Here is a 15171-nt window from a genome sequence, read left to right as displayed (position 1 = left end):
CGTCATCACGCTTGTACTTGTGTGAGTTTGGCCTGTGGCGGAGATACCTGTATCTTGGTTCTTGCTCTTTTCTAGATTGCAAGAGCTTTGTTGTCAGTATGAGTGGCGTTTTTGTAATCAGGAGCTGGTGTTCTGTCGATACAAGCCAGCTTCAATTTCTCCTCAGTGTCCCTTTAAGTTGACTGCAAGGCTGTTCCCATATTTTTACCTTCACTGCAGTGCCCAAGATGGACTGCAAAAGCTTTGCCTAGATGCTGTGGGTCATGCAGTTTAGTCTCGGATGCCCCAAGGTTCCACATCCTTCTGTGGAAAGCATGAATCCTCTATGTGCTATTTGTGGTGAGCAAAATGGTGGAGGCATGTCAGTACTAACACAGGGTCTCGCCACCAGATTTGAGGAGCATATGTGGCCATTACGATAGGAGACAATGGCGCACGAAGTCAGAATGAATCCATTTGTTGCAAAAGGTATTGAGCCCATCACGAAATGACCACTGCCATTGGCTGGTTCACGCTTAAAAATGCTGTATTATTGTAATAATTTTATTAAGGCGAAAGCCTTTAATGTCTCATCGTTGTAAGCAGCAGTTGTCGACAGAGAATGTCACGCTTTTCAGTTGGTCGAAACGGTCGTGACGTCACAGTGCGCCAATTTCAAACGGGGCCAATTGTACTTTGGCTAGTAACCATGCAACCAATTGAAGGGACCATATAGTGATGCTCCAAGAAAGTGGGACTGAGCTTAGTTAATTGCTTAATTACCCGATTAGCCTAACTTTCCTAGTCAGGCCATATAAATAAATAAAACAGAGTAGGAAATTGGTCGAGCTCGGGAATCGAACCCTGGTCTTCGGAGTGCGAGACGAGCATGCTATCCACTCCGCCATGCCAGCTCGATGGTTTGGAATGAACAAAGGCGCGTCTAGTGAATATGGTGTCTTCGCTCACTGCCATCCTCCTCCCTTCTCTTCCAGCGAGGTTTAGGTGTCCACCGAGATATGAGAGACAGATTTCCTTTCCTCAAAAACCAATTTTCCGATGAGCAGGTAGAACTGAATGGGCGATGGCGTTCTATGGACTCCCTGGCAGCGTTGCAATGTGCCACTCTTAGAGGCGAACCACACATCAGTGACCGCACTTTAGGTCAAAAAAGTGCACCCCCCCCCCCCCCCCTGAATTTTGACTAATTTCCTTTCCTCAAATACAATTTTCATTTTCTTCACATCTTTGTCTTTCTTCTTTCACTCCCACTTCCTCCCTTCCTCTATGGTGCGGTTCAGGTGTCCACCGAGATCAAAAAGCATTGTGGCAAGGCATTGGGCCGAACAGGTGGTGGCGTTCCAGCGCTACAACACGCTGTCGCGTTCCACTCCTAAAGGCAAAGCTTAAGCGTCATTAATTAGCAGTTAATTAGGATTCAGACATTAATCAGTAATTAACCATTAATTAGTGATTCATCATCACTTAGTAATTAGTACTCAATTACATGTGACGCCACCAGTGCCACAGAAGCAGCCAAAGTGGTGCGGAAAACGCTTTCGCCTCTACGCACTTTAGACAGTCAAAGTGCCCCTGAATTTTTGTAATAATTGTATTATTGCAGTCAGTCAAGTGGAGAGAAATTAACAGAGCAGTTTCACAAATATTCTTCCCGGCCACGGCGGCCAAATTTCAAGACATTAATCAGTAATTAACCATTAATTAGTGATTCATCACTTAGTAATTAGTACTCAATTACATGTGACGCCACCAGTGCCACAGAAGCAGCCAAAGTGGTGCGGAAAACGCTTTCGCCTCTACGCACTTTAGACAGTCAAAGTGCCCCTGAATTTTTGTAATAATTGTATTATTGCAGTCAGTCAAGTGGAGAGAAATTAACAGAGCAGTTTCACAAATATTCTTCCCGGCCACGGCGGCCAAATTTCAAGACATTAATCAGTAATTAACCATTAATTAGTGATTCCTCATCACTTAGTAATTAGTACTCAATTACATGTGACGCCACCAGTGCCACAGAAGCAGCCAAAGTGGTGCGGAAAACGCTTTCGCCTCTACGCACTTTAGACAGTCAAAGTGCCCCTGAATTTTTGTAATAATTGTATTATTGCAGTCAGTCAAGTGGAGAGAAATTAACAGAGCAGTTTCACAAATATTCTTCCCGGCCACGGCGGCCAAATTTCAATGGAGGCGAAATTCTAGAGGCCCGTGAGCTGTGCGATGTTAGTGCACGTTAAAGAACCCCAGGTGGTCGAAATTTCCGGGGCCCTTCACTACGGCGTCCCTCATAGCCTGAGTCGCTTTGGGACGTTAAACGCTAATAAACCAATAAACCAAACAAATAGATTCAGTCAAATATACACTTTAATCACAGGCGCAGCGGTCACAGATTTTCACAACAGATGGCGCCTGCATATATGAAACCACCTCTTGTGTCACTGAGCCGAATCTCTCATTTTCGTGCTGTTGCGTACCAATGTCCAAAGCTTTTAACGCAGTGTGGGGCAGTTGTCGCAAGTTTTTGATTTGTATTGTGCAGTTTGTGGGGACAGTTGTTGGCCTTGTGTGAGGGGAGTCGAGATTTTTTTTTTTTTTGTTTCCCTTTATCCACAGAAATGCAGACACAGCTGGGACGTGCCCAAAACAGGACGAGTCCTAAATCTCCTCCAGTGGCAGTAAATTGACAGACCAAGCACTCGTCTAAGCAGTTAGTCCAGGCTTGCTTTCGCTGCCTCTGCAAAGAAACCGACTGTGATGTTTTTGAACTAAACGCAACATGAGCGGTGTTGCAAAGTTGTTTCCTTGAACCATTTCTTTTTTTTGCTCTGGGTCGACACTGGCGAAGAAGCACAGCTCAGCAGACACAGCACAAGTTCATTTTTCTATTCCTCTTAAATAATTACACAGCTCATTCATTTGTTGACTGCAAAAGTGCCCACATTCACACAGTGGCACAAATAACAACGAAACAAGCAAATTACACGTGTGGAAGCGAGACTTAACTTCTCAACTACCACAGAAGAGTACGTAGTTGGCTCAACACAGATCAAGCAAATGCTGACACTGGAAGCAAAAGCAACCTTGCAACAGTGGTTGTAGTGGGAGCTTGCACAACTGCAGCTAGTTGATGTGAAACAATGAGCTCCGACTTGACAAAGACCACCTGTTGGACCCACTTGTAGGCTTCCTCGAAACTTCCCGACTATGCCAGCTGGACCCGTAAGTAGTTGGGCTGTCAAGCACTAGACTTTTCCTCCGGCATATCAAGCTCTGTACTGACTGAGAGCCACATTTGCAAAAATCTCTTTACAGCTTTCACCACGAGGCTAGGTGTCTGTGCCACGTTCGGAAAAAAAATCATTTCGCAGCTTTCACCACGAGGCTTTTATAAAGCTGGTTAGGTGTCTGTGTATGCAACGGTTCTTTCTCGCAGCCGACACCCTAGCAGGGTTTCGCCTGCGAGCAAAATATTGGTCTGAGTAGATTAATGCCCAAAAGAGTAAGCTTCCATGCACACACACTGTGGGTAGAACTCGCGTACCTAGCTTTTGCTGCGAGATAGTGCGCTTACTGTTTGCACATAAACCCATCAGCGCGTGCGACGCACACTCGCACGCATGGACAGCTCATCCCGCAGGCTTCCGGACGATTCTGCGCTCTGTACACACATACACACGCACACTGGTCTCTGTCTCTCACTTCACTCCCTCAGCCTGAGCACGTCTCCGGCCGTTGTCTTGACGCATGCCACAAGGTTCGCTCCGACTGCGTCGTACACAAAGTAGCCGATGCCCAGCTTGGTTCCCCGGGGTAGCCGCAGACTCTCGAGCTCGGCCCTCGAGAGCTCCTGGTGCTTGGACCTTCGCAGCACTTGCAGGAGAGCCACGCGTCCGCGCACAAGCGTCCTCAGGAAGCACAGTGCACCGGGAACACCGAGCCACCAGTGGCGGCCGTCACCGTACATTCCCTGAGGCACCAGCAGCCCCAGGTGTTCCAGCTCGCTGCGCACGGGTAAAACGAAGAATGGGGTCAATTTTCACTCAGTTACACTTCCCATGCCACAAGCTGTGTCTAATACCCCTGTCACACGGGCACTTTCGATCCTCATTGAGTCAATGCTCATCGAACTCAATGCAGATCGACGGTTGTCACACGGCCACTTTCAAGCGCAATCGAGCTCGATCCTGCTTGACTCGATGCCGGCCCCTCAAGAGTGCTTGAGGTTCCAAGCACAATCGAAAGCACTCTCGCTCTCACGAAGCTATAAATATAAACACTAGTTAACAAAAAAAAAACTACAACTGTTGTTGTTGTAATTGATTAAAATGCAAGACAGAACATTTTCAGGCACTATGCCTGCTTATATGCAAACATATTTATATGTAATCTCGGCACCACACTCCAAGCTTCGCCGTCAGTGTAAACAACAAAGATGGCGTCCTCCAGCTCGTCGACGCGCACACTGTGGAGCGAGCGCGAGACAGCCGCTCTCATCGACTGCTGGCTAGGCCGCCTAGATAATTTGCGGCACCAGAAGAGAAACGCCGTAGTCTACGCAGAAATCGCGGAGGCGTTCCGGACCCTCTGGTTCCATCGCACGTCTGGCTACGGATTTGGCTGCCACTGCCCCCAACTGCACAGTGTTGCCAGACATCACCTTGTTATGGCTGTTGGAGAAACATTTGGCGCCACCTAACACACATGAGGGAAACTTCTCAAGGAGCATTGAAAATGCCCGTGTAGCACCGGATGTTTCGAGCGTGCTCGAAAATCTCGATGCAGATCGAGTTCAATGAGCATCAAAAGTGTCCGTGTGACAGGGGTATAACACTCATTTCGATACAGAAGCAGCATAATGAGAGAGCATCTGAACTCCTAAATGATGCCTTTCTTCCCGACCCTGAAGTGGCAACTTCAAGACTAAAACTCAAGTTCTATGATAGGCAGGCCGGTAATATATTAGGAAAAAACATATGGCATGCATTTTAGCAGCAATTTCTTTAAAGCTCGCAACAAAAACTTCACAACACCCATTTCGATGCAGAAACAGCACGGTGAGAGAATATCTGAACTCCTAAGCAGCGCCTTTCTTCCTGATCCTGAAGTGGCAACTTCAAAACCCTATAATTCAAGTTCTACGATAGGCAGGCTGGTAGTTTAGTAGGAAGAACCTGCGTCTTGCATTTTAACAAGTTCCCTGCAGGGCAATTTCTTCACAGCTCGCAACAAAAACTTCACACAGCACACTGCACAAGCGCACAAGGACTCATTTTATACGAAATTAAATGACCTATTTCGAATTTGTCCACAGAAAATACGCGTCCCCCAAGAATTTATATAATTGTCGCTTCGTTGATGAAAAGCTTTTAAGGCCGTCTGGCCCCTTAAGGTGCATTTATTGATATCCTCTGCATTCAACAAATACTGGTTGTGTACCAGTCAAGTACCAGTCAAGTACCAGTCAAGCTGCCTCAAACACGCCATCAACGCTCTGTAGCACCTGCGACTGGTGAAGTATGCAAAGAATTCCCGGCATGGCACGTGTCAAAGTTCTCATGGCCGTTGGAAGTGCACCAGGTATTACCAAACGCATTGGTGGCCAGGTGTGGTTGGAGCATAGAGGGTTTCTCTTGAGCCAACATAATGTCGCGATGATGTAGACTTGTTACGTCGGAGTATAAACTCACCTTAGAAATTAAAGCTATGCTCTCAGGCCAAATGTCAACCGAAGAAAGCATCTTGCACAATGTCCTGGCTGCTATCTGCACTTAATCCTTTGGCGCGCTATATACACAATTGCGTACAAAGTGAATTTGCAGCAATTTCCTCATTTCAGGTGAATATCGCATCCTTCACATTGCAAATAAACCAGTTTTGTACGCTATATAATGAATGCAGTAAATATTTTGCGAAAGAATGAGCGCAGAAGCATGTCGTCCGCTGTTTCAGGTGCTTATGATAAGTCTGCATTTTGATGCTATTTTCATCAATTATGATACTACAAAATTGTTTGCATCCCTACAGAAACTCATTCTCAAGTATTTTGCCCTGAAAAACTAACAGTCTTCCTAAACCTAAATGTATTAGACGGAAAAATATTTTACCTCGATAAAAACAAAATGTGATGTCGGTCAAATGTTTAGGGGAATCCCCCAAGGTGGAGTAGATTTGTAATAAGGGAGTAATTACTCATTGGCATCCACCCGAGCGCAGCCAAATGGCTACAAAGGAAAGCTATACAGCTTTCTCAGAAACTTCGTAGTTAAAGAAAAATTCGTCCTGGTCCGGGGTTCGAACCCGGGACCACCACTTCACCGGGACGGCAAGCTTATGGTAGGGCGAGAGCGAATTGATCAATAACTCGAAGTGGGAACAGTGTTGGTCAAATGTTTAGGGGAATCCCCCAAGGTGGAGTAGATTTGTAATAAGGGAGTAATTACTCATTGGCATCCACCCGAGCGCAGCCATACGGCTACAAAGGAAAGCTATACAGCTTTCCTTTGTAGCCGTCTACACGGCTACATCTACTCCACCTTGGGGGATTCCCCTAAACATTTGACCAACACTGTTCCCACTTCGAGTTATTGATCAATTCGCTCTCGCCCTACCATAAGCTTGCCGTCCTGGTTAGCTCAAATGGTAGAGCGACTGCTCCGGTGAAGCGGTGGTCCTGGGTTCGAACCCCGGACCAGGACGAATCTTTCATTAACTACGAAGTTTCTGAGAAAGCTGCATAGCTTTCCTTTGTAGCCGTATGGCTGCGCTTGGGTGGATGCCAATGAGTAATTACTCCCTTATTAAAAACGTGATGTGTCACAGGGTTAAATTACACAAAAATGAAACTTCATTCACGGAGTTCTCTCTAAACTGCCATTTACAGAGGACTACATGGGAAAGCATTCCAGCTACCAGAAATGTCTCCAACTCCTCTCAAACGAGATGCAAATGAGTGCTGTGCAGTGGGATTCTTCTCGGTGAAGTTTATTCCTGTTTATAGTAGTCTAGTCAGTTATGTGCAGTAACTATACACTCACCTGATGTCGGAGTCGCTCAGGCCGTGCTCGATAGCCAAGGAAGAGTGGCTGTAGCTGGCATTCCAACAGCGCATGACGACCCGCTCCAGGAGCTTTTCTGTTGACAAGAAACATTTTCATTAAAACCGAATTTTGAAAATTGAATTCAGTGTACTTTGATCCGTTACTTTTTGGTTTGAACAAGTCACATGAAGAAAAAAAGCTTGGTCTTTTTATTTCACTGTGCTGTAAATGACTCGTAAGACAGAATGACAGCAAATTAAAAATCAGTGATTATATTAACGCTTTTTCACATCTTGCGTGATTTATACTGAACTCTGACATCATAACCATCGTCCGGTTGTTGAAACCAAAACAGCACAAGAGAAGAAATTCAATCACCCGCCGTGGAGGCTCAGTGTATAAGGCATTCGTCTACCGAGCCAGTGTTCCCGTGTTCAAACCTGGCCACGGCAGCCGCGTTTCAAATGGAGGCGAAACATAAAGGCACCCATGTGCTGTGCGATCTCAGTGCATGTTAAAAGTTCCCCAGGTGGTCGAAATTATTCTCGAGCCCTCCATTACAGCACCTCTTTTTCTCTTCTTTCACTCCTCCCTTCCCTTAACGATGCAGTTCGGGTCTCCACCGGAATGTGAGACAATTACTGCGTCATTTCCTTTCCTCAAAAACCAATTTCAAGAAATTCAATTTGTTTACCACAAGGTGACCACGTCTACTACTGCTTTGCACATAATTGCAAAGAAAACATTCAACCCAAAAATTTTACACCTATCCTCCTTTAAGGGGGGACATGGGTCTTAAAACATTTTTTTTATTTATCGACCAAATGCAATGAAACTGCACAGACTTATTCAGTTTTTTCTGCTGATTTCAAATATGCAATTTGTTTATTTCTAGACCAGTTAGTTCCTGAGATATTAATATATATCATGTCATTGTCTGCTCAAACAATAAAAAAAAAAATGGGCCACCAGAAATTTAATTTTAATATGTGAGTAGATACTGCAATGTGTGAGGAATGCAACGCTGGAAGCAGTTTTCAGTTTTTTGTCCGTGTGGACAAATGGGCTTAATAGTTAGTTTCATGTGTGTCATGTTTTCTGGCACTGTATGTCTGGATAACTCACTTGAAAACTAAACTATAAAGCCTATTTGTCCACACGGACAAAAAACTGAAAACTGCTTCCAGCGTTGCATTCCTCACACAATGTAGTATCTACCCACATATTAAAATTAAATTTCTGGTGGCCCACTTCTTTTTCTATTGTTGGAGCAGACAATGCCATGATATACATTAATATCTCAGGAACTAATTGGTCTAGAAATAAAGAAATTGCATATTTGAAATCAGCAGAAAAAACTGAACAAGTCTGTGCAGTTTCATTGCATTTGGTCCGTAAATAAAAAAAAATGTTCTAAGACCCATGTCCTCCTTTAACTAAGCATTATTTGCACAGAAATACATACACATCATCAATCTGAAATGGGAAAATAAAGCCGCCAGGCTGAGCACATAACGGCTGTGCCTTTTATCCATAAACCAGTAAAACTTCACGGATCTGCAATCTGCACACAGTACAATCAAAGAAGAAAGAATTCATGACGCATTGCACACCAAAGCATGGAATGAGCATGCAATCATCTTGAGCCAGTAGTGACCCAGATGCTCTGGTACATGCAGCTCCCAAGATCACCACAGTGATGCACATTTAAGGGGGGATGAGGGTCTTGAAAACTTTTTTGTTATTTGTTAACATATCTTTCTGAAACTTAGCACCTGGGTGTATCATTGAATTCTGATTTCGAATATGCATTTAGATTTCAAATATCTCAGCTGCAAGGAAATATATGGCAAAATAAAATATCCTAATTAGGTCATTTCTTACGGGCTTTTTTAGTAATTTATCAGTTAAATAAACATTTTTAAAGAATAAGCAGACATTTACAAAGGCCCAAAGCACATCCTAAAGCTAACAGAATGTCTACAAACTAATTTTGTTGATCATAAATAAACAACAAAGTTGGAAAGAAAAAATGACGTGGCGGTAATTAGCCCACACTTGGCCTAATTGCTCATATATCATGTTGAAAGGAAAAAAGACAGCTTTAGCATGTGCTTTGGGCCTTTGCAAATGTCTGCTTATTCTTAAAAAATCATTCTTTAACTGATAAATTACTATAAAGGCCCGTAAGAAATTGCCTAATTTGAATGTTATTTTGCGATAAATTTTTTTCCAGGTGAGATATTTGAAATCAGCATTCTATGATACACCTGCGTGCTAAGTTTCAACAAGTTATGTCGAAAAATAAAAAACAAGTTTTCAAGACCCTCATCCCCCCTTAGACCGATTTGAGTAGTGACAGCTGTCGCACACAGTGATGAAAGTAAGGGCACTTGCCTACTGCTGAGCTGTGTCCACTCCTCTGGTGCACGTATATGCTGTAGTCTTCAGTGAACAGCACTGCAGCATCTGTTTCGTGGGGTCCCAGTTGAAAGACCCGTACCTCACCACGCTCCGTCATCTCCGTCTGCAGCGACATAAGAGAGGCGTCGTGAGTCACATACATGCACCGTATTTCAATGGCTGGGTTGTATAGGAAAGGTGCAGAGTACAGGGTCAGTCAAAAGTTCCAAGGCCACAGGGTTTGCTTTTGACCAGCATAGTCGGGCAGCTGAGATACCCTCGAAGCTCAAAATGTCTGCAGAGAATAGACGAAGGATCGTTCTACCATCTGAGAACCTTGATAGCTTTATCGGAATCTCAAGTGCCAGGATATACCGGTGAGAAGTGGAATATGTGGCCTGGGAACTTTTGAACACCCCTGTACATCTACGACGTTCTACGTGCGAGCAAAACATGACAACACAGCCACCAGAAGAAACCGCTGCTCCGTTACAAATACGGTTTTGCTCGATTACAGCTGCTCTCATGCCTCCAAGGTAAGCAGCTCAGCACAGTACACGCAAATGCAATGTGGATTGGTTTCGCTGCAAGAGAGGCAACGAAAGAGGGGACCTGCCCATGACACTAGGCCCATGACACCAGGACAACGAAACCAGGGTGGGCAGGTGGACCACCTGACCACCCTACCGGGTTGTGGGTGGGCAACCCGCCAGCAGTCTTAATAGACACTTATAGTTGGACGTACGCAGTGAGCTTGCGCACGCAACGACACCGCGGGTAACAAATGCGCATGCGCAGAACGCAACGTATCTAGCCGCGCGTTGCGGACGCCCACCCGCTGTAAAGCATAGCGTAGCGTACGCAACGCGGGACGCTACGTGCTGCGTAGAGAACATGGCGGCGACCATCTTGCCCGCTTCGGACCGATTTCACTTCGCTGCTGCTTTCTTCAACGTGATGGCTCGCTCTAAACTGTGCTGTTAGCTTTTATTTTGTCTACTCTCACCCACACGCCAAAATATTAGGGACAAATGCCCCTTGTTTTTCAGATAATGAGGCGATTTTTGACCTTTTAAGCCTAACTAAGGTTGTGTATGTTTATCGTCATAGCAACCGCACCTGTCGAATAATTTTTTTAGTCATGTGCCTACTTTTGCACTTCATTAAACATTATACATTTTTTCTTCCATTAAAAACAGTAATATACTATTCATATTGTCAGAAACTGAAAAATGTTCAGCCGAGCACTACAGCGCTTTCAGTGTTTGTCACTAGATGGCGACACAACACAACGCGCTATGCGACTGCTCTGCGGCGGTACGGCCAACTATAAGTGTGACGGGGGTGTCCTTTACAGCGTACGGAACGTAGTGAGCGTTGCGTACGCAATGTCGCTACGTATGCAGCAACTAAAAGTGTCTAATGGGCAACTATGCAAAATACTTCATGAAGAAACACTCTATAGCCGCGAGTGGGTTTCAAACCCCCAGCGGCGCTAACAGATAAGATTCACTGGTCACTGCTTTGGACCACTACATCACTGCTGCAGCTGAACATCCCACGTGCTTAATTGCTAGTCTCTCGCATTTGGCCTTGATGTCGTCGCCTTCATCAACATCCATCTGTACCCAATGGATGCAGAACACACCGCTACGGCATTGCCCTTGTAAATGGTCACATGTTTAGGGGAATCCCCCAAGGTGGAGTAAATTTGTAATAAGGGAGTAATTACTCATTGGCATCCACCCAAGCGCAGCCATACGGCTACAGAGGAAAGCTATACAGCTTTCTCAGAAACTTCGTAGTTAAAGAAAAATTCCCCTTTAGGGGGATTCCCCTAAACATTTGACCAACGCTGTTCCCACTTCGAGTTATTGATCAATTCGCTCTCGCCCTACCATAAGCTTGCCGTCCCGGTTAGCTCAGTTGGTAGAGCGACTGCCCCGGTGTAGCGGTGGTCCCGGGTTCGAACCCCGGACCAGGACGAATTTTTCTTTAACTACGAAGTTTCTGAGAAAGCTGTATAGCTTTCCTTTGTAGCCGTATGGCTGCGCTTGGGTGGATGCCAATGAGTAATTACTCCCTTATTACAAATTTACTCCACCTTGGGGGATTCCCCTAAACATTTGACCAACGCTGTTCCCACTTCGAGTTATTGATCAATTCGCTCTCGCCCTACCATAAGCTTGCCGTCCCGGTTAGCTCAGTTGGTAGAGCGACTGCCCCGGTGTAGCGGTGGTCCCGGGTTCGAACCCCGGACCAGGACGAATTTTTCTTTAACTACGAAGTTTCTGAGAAAGCTGTATAGCTTTCCTTTGTAGCCGTATGGCTGCGCTTGGGTGGATGCCAATGAGCAATTACTCCCTTATTACAAATTTACTCCACCTTGGGGGATTCCCCTAAACATTTGACCAACGCTGTTCCCACTTCGAGTTATTGATCAATTCGCTCTCGCCCTAACATAAGCTTGCCGTCCCGGTTAGCTCGGTTGGTAGAGCGACTGCCCTGGTGTAGCGGTGGTCCCGGGTTCGAACCTCGGACCAGGACGAATTTTTCTTTAACTACGAAGTTTCTGAGAAAGCTGTATAGCTTTCCTTTGTAGCCGTATGGCTGCGCTCGGGTGGATGTCAATGAGTAATTACTCCATTATTGCCCTTGTAAACCGAGCCTCAAACAAAAAACCAAAATGCAAGCGCACTTAATTTGCATTTGGCCTAACCATGCTAAATTGTCAGTAATTTTTTTACTCTCATCCTGTATATACAAATGACCAATGCTCACTCTTGTGGTTTTAACTTCATAACTATTTACAACTCAACTTTCACACTAATAACTGCAGAGTGATGTGTTCTATGGAATCGGGATATTACTCGGGGCTTGACACAATTGACTTTCATAATCTAACGCGACTTAGTGATGCTAATCTCGGTTCAAATGATAATGCATGACATTTCGCGTTGTTAATTACTTTCTGCTATATGAAAATTTATGGGTGCACTACGGCTAAACATTTTGCAGTTAGCCATCAGCCTATCTCCACTCCCAAGTAACTTTCGAAATGGGGCATTAAAATCATTTCTCATTTTAACACCCTCTGTACTATCATAAGATACTCCACATTATAGATCTCCTCAGATTTTATAGTGACATGTCTTTAATTCATTGTCTTAATTTACCTTTAATACTGGCAGAAACAAAAGCGAGCGGGTCAGCTAGCAGCATGTGCCTAAGAGAATTTTTTACACGTCTTGCACTAACCCTAAGCCATGGAGCACAAATAGAAGGGGAAACTCCCACAAGTTTAGGTGTGCAAAGGTGATCAGGTATTACGACGCGAGGTGCTGACGGATGTGGATGTGGTGGCTGTGCTTTGTGGCACACATAATACAACAGGAAAGCACCAAGTGAAAGGAAAAATGCACTAGGTGACCAAACCATCATCACCATCATTTCATCATCGCTTTTTTGTTCCAGTGCTGCATTGGCTTGTTTTTGGTAATGGCTTCTCGAGGGTGGATGTGGGTGGTTGGTGGTGGGTTGGCAGATGGTGAGTGCAGGATTCCATAGGGTGGAGGACACGGGTGGATGTGGGTGGAGGCTGCCTGGAGGGTGGCGGCAGCTCCACACAACACCAGACGGGCAGATTTTGCCGAAGTGCGGGTGGTAATCCTAATGCATTCAAGGCAGACTGCCAGTCAGCTTTTGGATACCTGACGATTTCTAGCTGCATCGGCTTATGACTTTCGCTGCTTCACGTACACTGGTGAACATTTGGTGAATGTGACTACCATTCTTTCGTAGCTGCCGATGTCGGCACGTGCCACTTACAACACTTATGGCCCTGCCTGGCCACCAGAGAGAGGAGAGTTTCTTCTAAACTTTGCACCTCAGGAATAAATGACGTACCATCTTGTAGGTCCCACAGTAAGGTGGTGCTGGCTCTGCACAGTGACTTGCCATCTTTCAGACATTCAGCTTAACTGCTGTCTATGCATATACAATGCTGCAATTAAGCGTTGAGCAGTACCAATACCATCAAGTTTTGACAACTGAAGCAATGCAGCCAGCTTGACGAAATGTCACAGGGAAACCCAAGAGACCACAGTGGTGTAATAAAGATGAAGTGTATATGAAGAACGGCGCAAAATTTCCATAACATGGAATACAGTCAAGCCCCTCGACCAACCAGACCAGCCCTTATTTGCCCATCTGTACGCATCACCTGCAAACGCTACACACCAACGCACGGCATTACCAGAGGCCTGAAAGCTTAACATCAGCGCTAAAGCCCACTTAACGAATGCAACACGCGCACTGCGAACTACACAGAGGCCAAGGAGCTTAGGCGTTCTCGGGCTTAAGGAGTCACACACAGGAGCAACACGTCACAGCTGCGCTTACCAACGCTTTGTCGACCTCCGTTCGGTTGGGGACCATGGCGTAGAGCTGGTGCCTCATGGCGATCGCAGGGAAGCCGGCCTGGAACTTGTCCGAGGGGAATATGGAGCGCAGCATCTGCAGCGCGGACTTGGTTTCACCGGCGATCCGGCAGTGGCCCCGTGAAAAGTCGCCGCCGTGCAGTCTGAGAACCGCATCTGTAACAATTTCACGCGCTCAGCATCTCGCCGCGAGGAAGGAGCGACGAGGACGGCGGCGTTTGAACACAGAGAAGAACGCAGAACGGACGCGTTAGCAACAGCGGCCATCTAAAGCCCACCCGCGCGACGCAAGCAGCCAAGTGCGCCGTAGTGGTGATGCCTACCTTGGCAGCTTGAGACTTTCGAAGGTGGAGTAGAAAACGGCTCGGCCGGGCAGCACAGCCGCTTCCTGGCCCGCATGAGGCGTTTGTGGCTCATCGGGCACGCTCGGCGTTCTTCACGGCGCGAAGGCCAACGGGCCAGTCGTCCTTTGTGTTGCGGCGTGTAGTATGAGCTACCGTCGCGATGGCTGGACAGATTCGATTTCCAACCAAGGAGGAAAATAAAAAAAAAAGAATTAGCCTCGATCAAACTTACTCTAAATTTGATGTCAGGCTTTCACTTTGACATACGAATCACGATTTCCGAAAATACCGTAGCAATTTTGAACAACGTTCGACATCGGCAACGCAGAACGCAGGTATACCGGCAGATCTGAGACGAAAAAAAAATAATGGAGGCTATGCGAATTTCGTATTTCGTATGGCAGTGTGTGCAGACGACGGTCTTAGCCGAGCGTACAACGATTGCAGTGGTTGGAAAATTTTATTTTTAGGTCTCGCATTAGCATTGATTGTACATAATCAGCTATCCGGAGGTCGCGTTTTTTTTCTTTTCTGTCATTCCAACGCCCTGAGTACGTTACAGTACGTTAGCGTTGCAAACATTCCTTAGTCCTCGATAAAAGGACGCACTAACCAGCACGAATTAAGAAGCCAGAGTTAGCAGCGTCATGCCGGGGCAACTCATATGCTGCCTAAAAGTAAAAGTTTACTGTCATCTATATCAAAACTCCATAATACCAATACCATATCAAGACAAAGCGAAACAATGATAGGGAAAGAGATTTACGGGTTTACGTTTTGAGAGCGTTCGAAGCATCAAAGATTCTACACAGCCATTTAAACCACAATAATGGCCCAACATACGACACTTTTTTTTCATGCATGTTTTGATGCATATCACGCGTATGTATGCATGTACCGTATTGTGCGTTTTTATCGTAAAGACTTTCAAAATTTTTCTTACCTCAACCG

General features: G+C 45.6%; 2 protein-coding genes across 4 annotated transcripts in view; one reads left to right on the top strand and one right to left on the bottom strand.

The window, feature by feature from the left end:
• Nucleotides 1–2804, top strand: part of LOC149358163 (uncharacterized) — a 29016-nt gene extending 26212 nt beyond the window's left edge. For both annotated transcript variants that reach the window (XM_089585080.1, XM_089585079.1), the window contains exon 9: nt 2611–2804. The gene's annotated coding sequence lies outside the window, so the exon portion shown is untranslated. The remainder of the gene's footprint in view (nt 1–2610) is intronic.
• On the bottom strand, nt 2344–14606 carry LOC149358162 (winged helix repair factor 1-like). 2 transcript variants are annotated; one of them, XR_016291931.1, is made up of 6 exons: nt 14200–14606; nt 13839–14032; nt 9432–9561; nt 7032–7128; nt 3161–3998; nt 2344–3111 (listed from the first exon to the last, which is right to left on the bottom strand). XR_016291931.1 is itself a non-coding variant. In XM_089585081.1 (5 exons), the coding sequence occupies exons 1-5, from the start codon at nt 14291–14293 to the stop codon at nt 3698–3700; spliced, it is 816 nt and encodes a 271-aa protein (XP_089441207.1). In that variant the 5' UTR covers nt 14294–14606; the 3' UTR covers nt 2344–3697. The 2 variants fall into 2 exon arrangements, 1 of the variants encoding a protein (XP_089441207.1); XM_089585081.1 differs by having other exon boundaries at nt 2344–3998.
• Between the last annotated feature and the right edge of the window lie 565 nt (nt 14607–15171).

This window comes from Amblyomma mixtum, chromosome 3 (assembly GCF_055824585.1).
Source record: "Amblyomma mixtum isolate Tamu chromosome 3, ASM5582458v1, whole genome shotgun sequence".
Classification (NCBI taxonomy): Eukaryota; Metazoa; Arthropoda; class Arachnida; order Ixodida; family Ixodidae; genus Amblyomma; species Amblyomma mixtum.
The sequence above is the reverse complement of the archived record's forward strand: the minus strand, read 5'-3'. Positions and strand labels throughout refer to the sequence as shown.